The sequence below is a fragment of the Aythya fuligula genome, chromosome 3 (assembly GCF_009819795.1).
Source record: "Aythya fuligula isolate bAytFul2 chromosome 3, bAytFul2.pri, whole genome shotgun sequence".
NCBI lineage: Eukaryota > Metazoa > Chordata > Aves > Anseriformes > Anatidae > Aythya > Aythya fuligula.
In genome coordinates this window covers 66,067,343-66,081,901 of record NC_045561.1, presented here as the reverse complement: position 1 = coordinate 66,081,901, position 14,559 = coordinate 66,067,343, and the positions used below count along the sequence as shown (strand labels likewise).

The following is a 14,559-nucleotide window of genomic DNA, read 5'->3' as shown; positions in this document are numbered from 1 at the left end:
GCATCTCGTTCCTTTCAGTGAAGCGGTATGACATAAGTGCTTGGTTGTGAGAACCTATGCTTCAGCTTTAATAGAATGGGATGTGGAATTGTGTTCGTGTTTGATTTTTGGCAGTATTTTGAGTTACTTTTATGCATTGTGGTGCAGTTCAGCCTTGTAGGTAGTAGGTGATGGTTCCACCTTTTCTCTGTTCTTCCATCTCTTGCTACATATGGAAAATTAACTCCAGGAACTGTACAGTTGCAAAATGCATCAGTTCGTCTGGCTTATCGGGCAGAAGATACAGCCGACAAAAATGCATGAATAAATGAATATGTATATTCCTGAATCAGCTCATACTATGGATGCTCAGTTGCTAGATTTGATTGAAACCAGGGAGAAAGGACTGTGCAGGAGTGAGAATGCTGCTTTCTATGGCAGCTAGCCATTAGTCCGGATCAGTTATAATGTCAAATTGTGGTCCCAGAGTTTAAAATGGCAGGTCCTGACCCCAAGGGCTTGTGCAGGTTTCTGGCTTGTGAGTGAAGTAAAGGCTGATGCAGAAAAATTCAGTTTACAGGCAATGTCATGCTTAATTCAGCTAATAGTTGCCAGAAAAAAAGCATTTCACGTTTTCTCTTAGACTTTCTGTAGGTCTTTCTAAGTAAGGACAGATGCCAGCTTCTACCACGATTATCTAATCCGATTTAATTTTGTGCAGAAACATGCTATTAACATGCTTCAAAAGATAGTTAAGTAGATTTGAGGAGAACTCAGATTATCTCTGAAAATTTTCAGTTAAGGACAGCTTTTAAAACAAGTTAAATCTATGTGCTTTTTCATGTTTATGTAATCAGTAGCCACCAAAACTCATGCCTTGTTCAGAGATGAGTCTTTACTTCTAAGTCCTCTTCTGTAGATACTTGAAAAACTGCAAATGCTTTCTCTTGAATTTGCTGTACATAAATGGTGTATTCTGAGTATATTTTTAGCGAAAAAAACAATTTATATGCCTTTTGCATTTGCTGTCTGGAATGCATGTAGCATTCTTGAGCAGTGAGGCTTACCTATGCAGTCCTGTCCTTGATATTCCATGTCCAAATAAGCTACATAGTCATTTCCTTCACTTTTTATTTTTAAAGAAAATTCTTATCTTTGTGAATGGCATAATTGTCTTTTTATTGACAATTCTTATTCAAAAGGTAGGAATTAGTTCTGTTAAATCCAAACAAGCTTAAGAACAAGCTATACTTGAAACTGCTTTTCCCAAATAGAAAAGATGGGATTTTTTTTTGTGTTGTAATGGGTTTTCCTTTATTAGAAAAAATAAAATGTGCTTATTTTTGCAAAAAGTTAATTCATATCTTTGTAATACTGAATTATAAAGAATGTTTAACCTTCTCAGGCATTGCAAGTGAATATTTGGGCGCTATAACTTTGTTTAGTTTTAAGAAGTAAAGTTTTTGTAATTTATTTACTAATAGCTTAGTCTTTATCTACTTCCATTTTTTTCCTTATTGTGTTATGTTTCCATTTTTAGGGATGTAGTAAGAACTCAGAAGGCCAGCATTCTCTTAAACACTTCCAAACAGTGCGTACAGAACCTCATTGCATTGTTATCAGTCTTAGCACATGGATCATATGGTAAGAATGAGTATGCAGGTGTTCATTTATGCTTATATAAAAGGATTTCTTGTACCTTAAAGCAATGTCTTCTAATTAAAAAGAATCATTTTGACAGACAAAATGAATATCTTATATAGATCTCTAAAGAGTAGAGAGGCAGGCTTTCTGGAGCGAAAATTAGTTTGTCCTTGTGACTCTCAGAGAGGTCGGAAATTAAGTAAAATAAATAGTGGTTTTGGTATGCTCCTTTCCTGCCTACCAGGAGAGAGCTGTTTTCTCTCAGTACCACCTCCATTGTACAAACACAGGTTTCTTCCTGCTAAACAACATTCAGTCACATCACCCACCTTTTTCATTGATAGCAGTTGTGTTTAAGTAGACGAAATGTCTTGAATTGCCACTGAACTATAGTTTTTACAGTGGCCGCAACGCTATTGCCATAGAAGATTAAAGCATACCAAGATAACTGTGAGTCCATTGCGTACTATAGAGAATTGGCTGGTTATAGGAGTTGTCTTTCCTGCTTGTTTTGGTATGGTTATTTTCAGGGCTACAAACTGATTTTAATTAACTCTGTTAATGTTGAATGCATTAGGGCTGATCATTAGGTGCTCTTCATTAGGCTTAAAGAGCATGTATGGGATGATGGGATTCATTTTTATTAATATTTTTAGTACTAAGAACTGAAACCTAGAGCTTAAGTAATTTGTGTAAGCTTTTTTTAAGAGGGGTCAGTTAAAACTGGGAGTTAAGTCCAGATACCCTGAATTCCAGTTCATTTCCTCTTTTGTTTAGGTGTTACGAATGTGATGAAGAGCTGTCAACACATTGCAACAAAAAGGCCTTGGCTCAGATAGTTGACTTTCTTCAAAAACATGGTTCCAGGGCTGAACCAAGTAAGTTTACACAAATAATTTTATCTGAGACGTCTGTAATGTACTGTCCTTAAAAATGTGCATTTCAAATTTTCAGTCATATTAATCATATTATTGACAAGTTGTGTGTGAGTGTAACACGGTTTGTAACTGCAGAGTTACTTGGGCAAGTAGTGATCATCGTAGTGTTTTTTATAAAAAAAAAAAAAAACATTTTTTTTTTATCGAGTACAATTAAGGGTTTAAAATATCACTGTAGGATGGTTTTCCCAGATTTTGCCTTTAATGAAGAGAAAGCTGTTTACTGTAGAGAAGATATACCTCAAGTAAAATGCTTTATAAATTAATGCACAAAAACATTACAAAAGAATTAGTGATTTGAATTTTTCTAGTGTGGATGTGTCGCATCTTACAGTTTTCGATTCAGACTTGTTTTTCATAGTTAATTAAATTTGTGTAAGAGGATCTTCTAGTACTCTGGTGTTGGATTTACTGCTTTCTGTTCATTGATGTCATTGGGTTGTGATATAATGCTCGTTTTTGTTAATAGAAAATTCTCTTAAATTATTTTCTTAGTTCAGGAACCTCCTATATCAGTATATATGATAGTAGATAGAACTTCGTATGTGTGGCCCTCAACTGTCTATTCTTGATAATGCTGATGTTATTCATTCCTACCATAACACATACTTCAGCATTTCTGGCTTGTAATTTATGGCATACATCAGATTCCAGGTTTTCTTTGCAAAACAAAACCAACAAAACAAACAAAATCACTTAACAAGCTTGTAAAACAATTGGTTGCAGATTTTAGCAGATGTTGGTAGTCACCTGGTTATAAGACCGGAAAAGAATGCCTTAGGGGATTGGACTACGTATTCCTTCAGCTGCATGTGTGCAAATCCTGCTAGTTCTAAGGGGTGATATGTATTTTTTGAGGGGGGAGAAATCCAAGGGTCACTCAGAAATTCATATTTTATATTTTGATCTAGTCACAAGTTGTGTGTTAAGTTGTTTGTAGTACATGGGTGAATTGCTACTTTTTGCATCTTTTTGCCTGGAACAATGAAAATGCAGTATGTGATTTCACTCTCATTCACAGTTTCAGTTTCACTTTACATAAAGTAATAAATGGGTTTTGTAGCTTGCTTGCAGATTAAAAAGCTGTAGTGTTTAGTTAATTCAATTTTTGAACTTCTGGATAAGATTTTCAGAAGCTATATGATTCGTTGGGCTTCATGTTTTGGATTCATACTTTGTGAAACTTGAAAACCTTTAAAGTTTTCTGAGTATGGTGCTTAGGAGTTTTTTGTGAAATGTCTTAAATTAAGCAACTAAAATTCCAATCTAATTCAGAAAATAGTAAGCTTATCTTTAAAATCAACTGCTTATAGTAGAACGGGGCAGAATGTATTTCTTCTATATATGTATTTGTGTTTCATTTTGATACTCTGGAAACATATTTCATTTAAATATCTGCCAGGTATAACTGGAAACTCCTTTCTATAACTGGAAATTAGAATGTATTGGTTTTATTTAGGGAATAAACTTTTTTTTTTTCTTAATTGATTTAAACCTATCATCCAGTTTTAGTTTGTGGTTACATGGTTTGTGACAGTAGCCTATGGAGTTCACCCTGCTTATTGTGGTGCCTCAAAAAGCGAGGTTCTGTGGCAGCGATCGGTGGTATTAGCAGTAACTAAGTGCACCCAGTGACCCAGAGCTTTTACTGTGAACACAAGGTAGTGAGCAATGCAATACAGTTGTACATAAGTGACAGACTAACAAGTCCACGTTCCCAGCACCTCACGCTGTCTGTGAGGTTTCTGAGGCAGTGCTGCCTCAGAAGCAAAAGCCCTACAGCTTGCTCCTGATCCGTCTTTCCTGGTCATTCTCCATCGAATTGCTTTGGGAACTGTGAGGGGCAGGATTCCTGCTGGCTTTTATCTGGTCTGGATCAGCTCCACAGAGTGATCCAGTGATGGTGAGAGCAGCACTGTCATGCACCAGCGTGGCCGAGTGGTCATCCCCTCAGCAAGATGGCTCCAGAAGGGCCTGCGCCCTTCCAGGCAGGCTGTGGCCCACCTGCTCTCAGCCTGCACACCTCTGCTCCACGCTTGGAAGTCAGCGGCCCTTGGTCAGGCATCACTGCTGTTATCGGGAGCTCTGGGATTAGCTGCCCAAAGATGTTCTGCTGGGCTTTCTCGAGTGGCAAGGGGAAGAAGAAAAAGTAGCTTGCCTGTCACAGTTGGTTGCTTCGGTCCCAGCTACCTACTGGAAGAGGCTAAGAGACATTGATGTGTTGATAAATAAATAATAGGTGTGAGCAGAAATTTCCAAAGAGTACTGAAGTACTGTTATTTATTTATTTATTAAGCTAGAATGCCTTTTAAATATTTTTTAAAAATAAAATCTGAAATCAAAGCCTGATTTGTTCCATTGTCCAGAAACAACACAAAGTATAACAATGAAAATTAACTCTACCATTGACAAATCATCTTTTATTTTATTTTAAGCATAGCATTTCATTTCATGTTACCACAGTATTTCCAGTATAACTATCATCCTTTAAATTCTTTGTTGGCCTAGATTTAAAAAAAAAAAAAATATATATATATATATATATATTTTGCATATAAGTCAATAATAAACTACTAATTTTAGCCCAGGAAATAGGAATTATTAGCTGTCAGTTTTATGCTGCTTGTTTCCTACAACTTACTTTCATTTCTTTAAAATTGATATAATGCTTTTATTCTATTGCTTTTCTGCTTCCTTCAATTAAAAACAAACAAACATATTTACTTAATTTTCATACCCAAATGTGGCACCGTAAAAAAGATTTATCTTATATCTGGGTTGCTTTCTAATCTAACAACTGGTCGGCATGGTACTTCATTACAATTCATATAGCATTATCTAGAAATTTCTGCAGAAATGCAGTATGAGCATAGATGTAAGTAACAGATGAGAGCTGTTAGGATTTTTTTTTTGATTATTGAAAGTTTAGGAGTCATTTAAAGATAAAATAATCAGTTTAAACATGTAAGGGAGGGTTATATAGATTTCCTAATTAATGCATCTTGGAAAATAAACAAAAGCAAAATGCTTGTCATTTGGTACTAATGTGGTGGAATAGTGTGGCAGCAGGATCCCTGCTTTTCACTCAGTCTCTCATAAAGATTCAACTTCACTTCAGCTGTAAAAATGTGCAAATTACATTACTACTACATGACTGACTTTTGTAATTACATTAAGCGATTGAGATAAATCCCAGTGCTGGGTTCCCAAAAGAATGCTTGCAGCTGTGTGATTTTCGCATCTGATCCTATGGTTTGTTGTACCCAGCCATGCCTGCTATTTTTTTCCCTTTTTTTTTCCCTCCCCCTTCTCTGTAGAGGAGTCTGTTTGGTTAAGAGGTCATGTTGGGCACAAGATGGAAGAATAAAGCAAGATTGCTTTCTAGGGTGTACCACCCAGAAATTTGTTTTGTGGAAAAGGTTAGCAGGCCATGATGATTTTCACAGAAAGGCAGGTGCAGTATTGTCAGTGTGGCACACTTGTGAGCTTCACATGGACATAATGCACATGTAGTACACAGGAACCATGCTGAGACATTGCTAGCTGGGTGTCTGCTCATTTGCTGGAGAAAATAAATAGTTTTGTGGTCTTAAAAATGCATATTTTCTTTTATAAAAGCCAAATTAGACATTGTTTGAAGACATAAGATTGCATACTGAATTTGTTTATAGAGCAGTTAATTTGTTTGTGTGGCAATAGAATGAGAAGGAGGAATATCTGTTCTCAAATTCTGTAGTTAATTTTATTATTGGGAAGTTCAAGCAGAGGAATGAGATTTTGCTAGTAAGTTCAGCTGCCCAGCTTTTGCCAATAGGTGAAATTTAGAAACTTGATTTATGGTTTAATGGGTATAATTAATATAAAGCAAAGATTAAAAAATATATGATTGTACAGTACAAGTAATGGGTGTTAACTTGTCTGGAGAAACAGTTTGAATAATTTAAACTTAAGCAAAATAATGCAGAATATGTTGACTATCCAAATCTGAGTTACACTTCAGCAAAGAGATATTTCTGTTCACAGTCATAAATTTTCTTTCAAAATTACTTATTGTTAAAAAAAATAAATAAATAAATTCAACATTCTGTTGTTTTTACCTGCAGGTTCTTCCCTTTACTGTCTGCATACTTAACTTGTGAGGTGTAGCACAAGTCATTTAAGCGTAGAGCATCAACATCAAGGGTTGAATAGGTTGCTTTTTCACACTATGCAGATGTGGTTTTTAGTTCGTAACATTCTGACAGAATTACAGTAATAAAGTTGTAGTCCGTAATCTTTAATTTGGTAGGATTGTAGCACCGTAAGAGAAATCAATCCTTTAAAATGTAAAACTAGTGACCATTTAAGATGAGAACAGTGCTGTTTTCCTGAGGCTAGTCATTCTTTTCTACAGTGTTGGAAAAAAAAAATGATTTTTTTTAAATAAAAAAGGAGTGCTTGACAATTTAGTACCATTTCATAATATAGCATGATGAGAACTTAGTAAAAGAAAAGAAATCTATTAACCTTGCTTTCACTATGAAGACCTTCAGCTGAAGTACCAGAGCTCTATTCAACAAAAAATGCTTGACCTTGGAATAAAAGTGCATATTCCTGGAACCTCATTTTTAATTACAAAAAACAAAAAACACTCACATTGAAAAGATGAGCAAAAATGCTTACTCCCACAGCTGAAAGAAAAATTGGATGTCAGTTACATTTTTGCTTACATACCATCTGCACCCCCAGTCATATTTCAGTTTCAGCAAGGTAGGTATAGAAGACCAGGTACACTGCAAATGTTTGCAATACTGGCAAAACAAATAAATACAGAACCAGTGTTAAGTTTTTTGAATGTCTTTTGCCAGTGGGTGTGCCAGCACTGTTTGCTTTTACACCTGGTCTAGTGACTTCTTGTGATTCAGAAATTGAATCATTCTCTGTATAAAGGTAGGGTTGGGACATCTTAGTTGCGTACCTGTACAGCTGCTGCTGTGCAACCATCATTTCCCTGCCCTCAGAGCCTATGAGACAAGACTACAGCCAAGCAGGAGGAGGTAGAAAAGCTTAAGAAAACATTGGTGTGATCTTGTTCTGCATCGCAAGCAGTGCTGTAGCAGAGGAGCAGCCTCTGACTGCTGCAGGTGTTGTGAACAGGGGTTGCTAGCACTGGGGAGGAAAGGACAGCAGTGGGTGGCATGGCCAAGCACGAGGACTGTGCTGAAGCACAAATGCAGTTGTTTGGGAGTGCAAGAAGTGAGCACTTGGGGATGGATGTTGTCGCAGACCAGAGGCAGGTGCTGGAAGGTGGTCAAAGGGGCATGGCCAGCCCTGTGTAGAGCTGGGAGATGGTCTTGGCAGGGAGCCTGTGGAGCAAGATAGCCTTTGCAAGAGAAAAGGAGGCTGCAGTGATCAAGGCACAGCGTGGGTGGGCGTTTTTCCCACATGACAGGATGAGAAAGGACACCTCTACAGAAAAACTGCAGAAGGAACTTGATAGAAAAGTGTACTCTGAATGTGAGCCCCCCCAAATTGTCAAATACGCTGTCCCAGTTATGAAGGGACGGGCCTGTGTGTGGCTGATGCCCACCCTGTCTGAGAAAGGCAAAGAAGCCAAGGGGAACTGTGTTAACTCTGAAAGATGTAATAGTGAATTACAGACAGAAATTAAGCTATGGATTTAGTTAGTTCCTTGCTTTTCACCCACCTTGCTCCAGGGAACACTAACAAGAGTTAACTAACAATGTTCCTTTATAACACCTACTGCTGCGTGTGGCCAGGTGGCTGGAAGCACTTCTTTTCTCATAATGCTGTTCAGCCAGGAGTTGTAGACCCTCATGGATAGCAGTAGATTATAAACATTTTGATAGTCCTTTTGCTAAAATTCTTCTCGTATTTATACTGACTTAAAAGTCACTTTTAATATCCCAAAGCACTGCTGTGAAAATACCACAGGACTGCAGGATTCAGTTAGGAAGAGTCTGAAACAGTTCAGTACAAATTCACTTTAAAAAATTACGTATTACTCTTTGATTAATAACAGGCTGGTAGCCTTGGGTTAATCTTGCAGAAGGACCCTTCAGCCCCAAGCTGTAAAGTATTAGCTATCACAGTCATCACCAGCATCTTCTATTAAGACTGACCAACTCTTCACATGTCAACTAAACATTCAGCTTTAGGCCTGTCTGTCATCTATCCCCAATGTGGGGATGCTGAGCAGAGTTAAACACTGCTCTCCTTCCTCTGGCTCTGTATTTGTCCTTAAAAGTGTTTGCACAGGGTAAGCTAGAGAGCTGATAGTGGTTGTGATGGCGAAGTGCCACTTCTGTCAGGATTTTTTCACAGATACAAAAAAAAAAAAAAAAAAAAAAAAAAAAAAAAGGAATATCATTTGAGATGAGCTTGTAAAAAGTATTGAAAAATCAAGGGACAGTAGTTAAAACCTTTGTAATGAAAGGAGACACCTAGACTTCTGTAACAACACACAGGCATTTTCTTAATTTACTGCTACTTCTCAGTGTGCTAATTACTAATTTGTGACAGTCGTATGTCTGGTTCTCATGCTCTGCATTTCACAACTGCGTATTCACTCGGCTCTTATCACAAAACTGGATGCTTTTGCTTTGTTTTTCCTCCCTCAATAATTTATATGTAAGGCTCAGCAAATGGAGCCTTGCTACTTGTGTGAAGCTGCCATTTAACCATGAAGTGAAATGCTTTTACCGGGTTTGCCCTGCAGATACGGTCCGCTGTGGCAGTGCTGTCCTTATTTGGTGGCTGTGCAAGGAGAGCCAGGTGGTGCTGCAAAGCGTAGCACAGTGAAGCGTGGACAGATCTAGGTTTGACATTTGTCATCCTGTACTGCTAAAGGGAAGAGAAAAATCTGCTTTTCCATATGCTTATGCTTTAATTTTTGCCTGCAGTTTTGTCCAGATGGCCTTGTGAACATTGTTTACTTTAAGATGCTGTCCCAGATGTTTTTGAATGCCGATGGATAAATGCAACAACTGTGGTATACTAATACACAAATTATTTACACAATTTTGCCCTTTTTTTTTTTTTTTTTTTTTAACTCTCTCTTCTCCCCAGCACTTCTCTGTATGGCACAAATTATATTATTAAATTTCTGAGAGTGAGCAGTGCAGTGCAGATATGTGGACCTCTCTTTCTCCTGATAAGATTCTTTTGTAGTTCTTTGTGGATGGAGGAGTTTCAGATGCTGTAGTATATCCCTTGTAAGCATGTCGAGTAAAAAGTGTTAGTACACATAGCCTGTAAAACCGTGATTAATGTAGGGTGTGAGCAGCTCCCAAGCTATTTGTCATTTATTGTGTTCAAAAACTCTTTGCTTTTTCAAGGAGAATTTATTCGTTCTTTGCCCTTGTACTGTCTTCATTCTCCACACCAGTGGAATGGAGTATATTTTAAAGCTGCGTAAGCAGTATTACCAAGAACATTTAAAAATACTTTTAAACAGCAAAGCACCTCTTACTGCATTTTGACAAACTCAGATGCAATTTGGAAAAATAATTATGTCTTGATGGCACTATAGGGTGCAGACAAACTGCATCAGAGGCTTCTTGCAGATAAAAAAGATATTTTAATGACTTTTTATTTAATTATTTTTTTTTCATCTTCTAAGTAAGAAACTATGCAGGAATGTACATAAAAGAACCTTTTGGCATGAGCCTTTCATTAACGTAAATAGGCTGGTTAGTTATTTCTCAAGAACGCTTTAATGAGACTTCAATGTGAAACTCATTAGAACAAATATATGAATTCATATGTCAAGGCATAGATTGCAGCATCACAATTCTTGGCATCTATTAAGTCCATAACTCGTTTACATTGACATGCATTGTTAATCAATATTTAAGACACTGCAGATGTCAGTAATGTTCATATTTAGTCCTGCAACCATGACAATATGAAAGTTGCTAGTAGAATTCCAGGCTAAATATTGTTATCTCAAGTCTTTCCATTACCTCTAGGCTACAAGTTAATGACTGTCTAACTTTGCTGCCTCCATCTATTTAAATAATAAGGGAAATGGGAAACCCCATGGATGTTATACCGGTAGCGTATTCCACTGCAGTTTCACCAAATTTTTGTGGTTTAAAATTAAAACAACATCGTTGTATGCATTTGGGTTGTGTTAGCAACCCCTCAGGCTGTGACAAAGGGAGGTAGGTGGAGGAGTAAATGTAACATTTGCGAAAACTGTTAACAGCTTCAGTTCAGTTACCTTGCCCAAGCTGTACAAGACAGTTTAAACAAAGCACAATAATTTATGGAGACTTGGAGTATTCAATTGGTAAATTCTGGTTACCTCTCCTTAAATGCACCAAGGAGTAGCCTTTGTGTGGTGTCTCTAGTGTGTGTAATGACACTATATATATATATATATATATATATATATAGACTTCCTGTTGTTAATAAACTGACAGAATCTGTTTTACTGTATTTATTGCTTAGGTAGTTGAAGAAGTTCAAGTCTTATGGGACAATCTCATTGTTGTGGGAGGCATTTACTGGTTACATGTAGCTGGGGGGGAGGATTTTTTCCAGGGATTTAACTGCTGATGTCTCTTCTTTTTTTTAAAGACTATGCAGAGCAGCTTAGAGTAACATCAAGGTATCCTTAAGTACATGTCAAAAACTATAAGTGTAATCCATGGAAGGGCTGAATTGGTTAAACTATACAATTATCTAGTAACGTTAATCTATAGTTTAATTACAGGTTCATCAAAAATTATACGACTCCGTGAAGAAAACAGTGAAACAAGTGAAATACTGAAAGGCAAAAATTCTGGTAATGGTGCATCAGTTCCAGTTAAAGGAATAAATAATTTAGGAAATACATGCTTTTTTAATGCTGTCATGCAGGTAAGATGGAAAGCTCATATAGTCTTCACTCTATAGATTTCAGAAATAATTGATCTGTATAAACTGTAGCCTTCATAAAAGGTACTGAATGTTACCAGTTTTCATTCTGCTGTCTGGAGGTCCTTTTAAAATGCTTTTCACTTCTGGCTATCTAAGCACTATTTCCTTTTATAACAGAAAAGAGTTCCTGGATCAGTAGCATTTTTCAAAGTACTGAGACAAATGAAAATGTCAAGTATGTTACACACTGCATATGCGTGTGGGTTGTACTCTAGCATATGGTTTTATTTGTAGTTCAGCATTAGGCAGTCATGAGTAATGCATGGTATTTACCATACTGGTGGGTGTGAAAAGTGGTACTTTATGCATAATTTAAATTATCAAGCACCAATGTTGCCTGCACAGTGAGTTGTGATGATTTTAAGCCCCTACAGAGGATGCAGCTGTAAAAGTACTTTTATTACTATATATTTTTTTTTTCTGACCAGATTAAGAGAATGAATTATAACAATGTACTTTTATTGATTTGAGCCTATAAATAATCCAACATTGTAAAAATAGCAGCAACCCTACTGGATTTTATATTGGAACATCTTAATGCCTGCTGGTTGAGCAGAGACACCTGTAAATCTGCAGACAGGAGTGAGCAAATGAGACAAAACTGCTACAAAGGTGTTCTGAACTGTCAGGCTTTACTTAGCATTAAGGGTGGTGATTACAAAACTTAGCCACCAAACAGTACATTTGTAAGGAGTAGCATTACTGCAGGTTGTTCTCTATGCATACTTGGAGCACTGTAGAAACTGAAGCGACCTGCAGCAAAAAGTAACTAAAAATAAAGGGGGAAAAAAAAAAAAGCTGAGATGTGTTGAGTTGGTTTCTCTCTTAAATTCAGAGAGGCGGTGCTTCAAAGCATTGCAAAGCCCCTGTGCTTCCTGGAGCACTATGAGGGAGGCTGCAGAGTTCAGAAGAAAGGAATGCTTTCTCATATTAGTGTCCTCACCATCCAAAATAAATAAATAAATGAACTTGGTTGTACAACAAAAATAACAAAGTTATTACCAGGAAGCTATTTCAGAATTACAAAAGCAGAAGTACATACAATTTTCAAAACAGCCTAAGATTAGTGATAGCTTTTACAAGGATGATGCCTGTTTTTTCTAGTGGTTTCACTTAAATTACCTCAGTTGTACATTATTGAATATGTCTGTTTTTGTCTACCCCTAACTAAAGAAAACTGTATAGCTGAAAGATCAGTGTGAGTTTCTTGTTTGTTTTTGTTTTTGTTTTTCTTTAAGAACTTGGCACAGACTCACATACTAAATGAACTGATGTATGAGATGAAGGAAAAAGGAACAAAGTTAAAAATCTGTCATACTTCAGACTCCCAATTGGTAAGTGTGCAGTGACAAATACAAATTTGGGCAAATGGGAAGAAACAAGAGAATGGGAAATCACATCTCTGTTAAAAATACTCTTATTCTCTCATTTGTTTTTATCTCTTTATAGTCTAGCCAGTTGATGATATCCATGAACACACTCCTATTACAAAGCTAATTATTCAGCCCTGAAGGAGGGGAAATAATCACTTCCTTTCACATTTTGTAGCAGTGAAGTAGCAAATAATACCTGACCTTAAGAAAGAGTGGCTTATTTTTGTTTCCCATTTTGTTTCTTCAGTATGCATACATAATACAGAGAACAGTATTTTTATCTCTGTAAAGTGTTTATGAAATATTTTATTCCAGTCTGTTCCAGCTCTTCATTGATGAGGCTTGTAAAATTTACTGCATGGTTCACAGCCAGAGGATTAAACTGAGAGAAACAAAATTCTATTGAAGACTAAATTTCTTGTCCTCAAGTTCATTTGAGGCATGTGGGAAAGAAACTAGTTGTTATTATCAAAATAATATGCTGCATTTCCCAGTCATTTCCTACAGCTTTGGGTTTTCACAATAAGTTTTTACCAAGTGGGGTAAAGATAATACCCCTTCCCTCTGCTAGCTAGTAAGGCATTTTTCAGATGCTGGGTTTTTTGTTGGTTTGTTTGCTTTTTCTTCTTTTTCTGATGTTTCCTGTGACCTTTCTGGTGATGGTAAGGATTGAGAGGTGGGAGTCTGTTTCAGATACCTCTGACATTGCAAAGAATTCTGAATGTTGATGTTGGTGATGCTGAGCTTCTCCAGGCAAGGACAGTGTGAAATTCACTGTACTGTTACCTGTATTACCTCTAATGGGAGTTCTGAACAGCAGCATGTTTCACTAAGTTATTCCTGAGCCACAACTGAGGTCTGGAGCTTGTTTGTGCCTGGAGGCTCAGGAAGGCAGTGGTATGTTGGTTTATGCTCAATGTGAACCTTGCACAGCCGTGAGGTTGAAAGATTTGTTCTCTATTTAATGACAATGCTTATGGTGTAAGATCTGTGGAGCGAAGAATGCATTTTCTGGTCTCTGTATGTCAACAGAGGATTAGAGGACTACAGTAGCGTAACAGATAGTAATGGAGAAACTCCTTGCTTCATGCTTGGTAAAGGGTATTTTTCAAGGTTTGGTAGAGTATGCAATGTGAATACTTGATATTTGTGTGTATCCACAGAGATTACGTTTTGTTCAGTTCAGTTTTTTGGACAAGGCAGTCTCTCTAGTTGTTTGGAAGCTGTTGTCTGTTTTTGTGAGACTCCGACAAGCTAGGAAGTAAGCCCTGTGATGAGATATGAACCTGGCCGCATGTAAGGGAGAGCTGGTGATCTTGGAGCACAAGCAGCACTGAAGCAGCTGAGGAGCATCTCCTGATCTAAGTCTATGTCAGATGGCCACAGGCCAGGTCCCTGCAGCCCTGGGGCCTGGTGGTATGAGCCTCACACCAGAAGGGGCTGGGTGAGACGTAGCATGGCTCCAGTTCTGCCTGCTCCCACCAAAATATCTGGCCTGTAGTGGTCTGCTGCTGGCCTCTGCTTGTAAACCACTGTCCCTGCCTTCCCAGCTCCTGCCTCCAGCAGGAGCAGTGGGTGCTCCTGTGGCCATCAGATGTGTGAGGATTTCAGGATACTGCTCTCGGCTCCATTCACACAGGAGTAAATCAGATAAACCAAGAGGTGTATGATGCAAACTTCCACTTGGCATTTACATTCTG

At 37.5% G+C, this 14,559-nt stretch overlaps 1 protein-coding gene across 3 annotated transcripts in view; it reads left to right on the top strand.

Moving 5' to 3' along the window:
* Positions 1 to 14,559, top strand: part of USP45 (ubiquitin specific peptidase 45) — a 54,710-nt gene that overhangs the window by 9,375 nt on the left and 30,776 nt on the right. For all 3 annotated transcript variants that reach the window (XM_032184207.1, XM_032184208.1, XM_032184210.1), the window contains exons 4-7: positions 1,520 to 1,623; positions 2,401 to 2,501; positions 11,281 to 11,426; positions 12,725 to 12,820. In XM_032184207.1, coding sequence (XP_032040098.1) covers positions 1,520 to 1,623; positions 2,401 to 2,501; positions 11,281 to 11,426; positions 12,725 to 12,820 — 447 coding nt within the window. The remainder of the gene's footprint in view (positions 1 to 1,519; positions 1,624 to 2,400; positions 2,502 to 11,280; positions 11,427 to 12,724; positions 12,821 to 14,559) is intronic.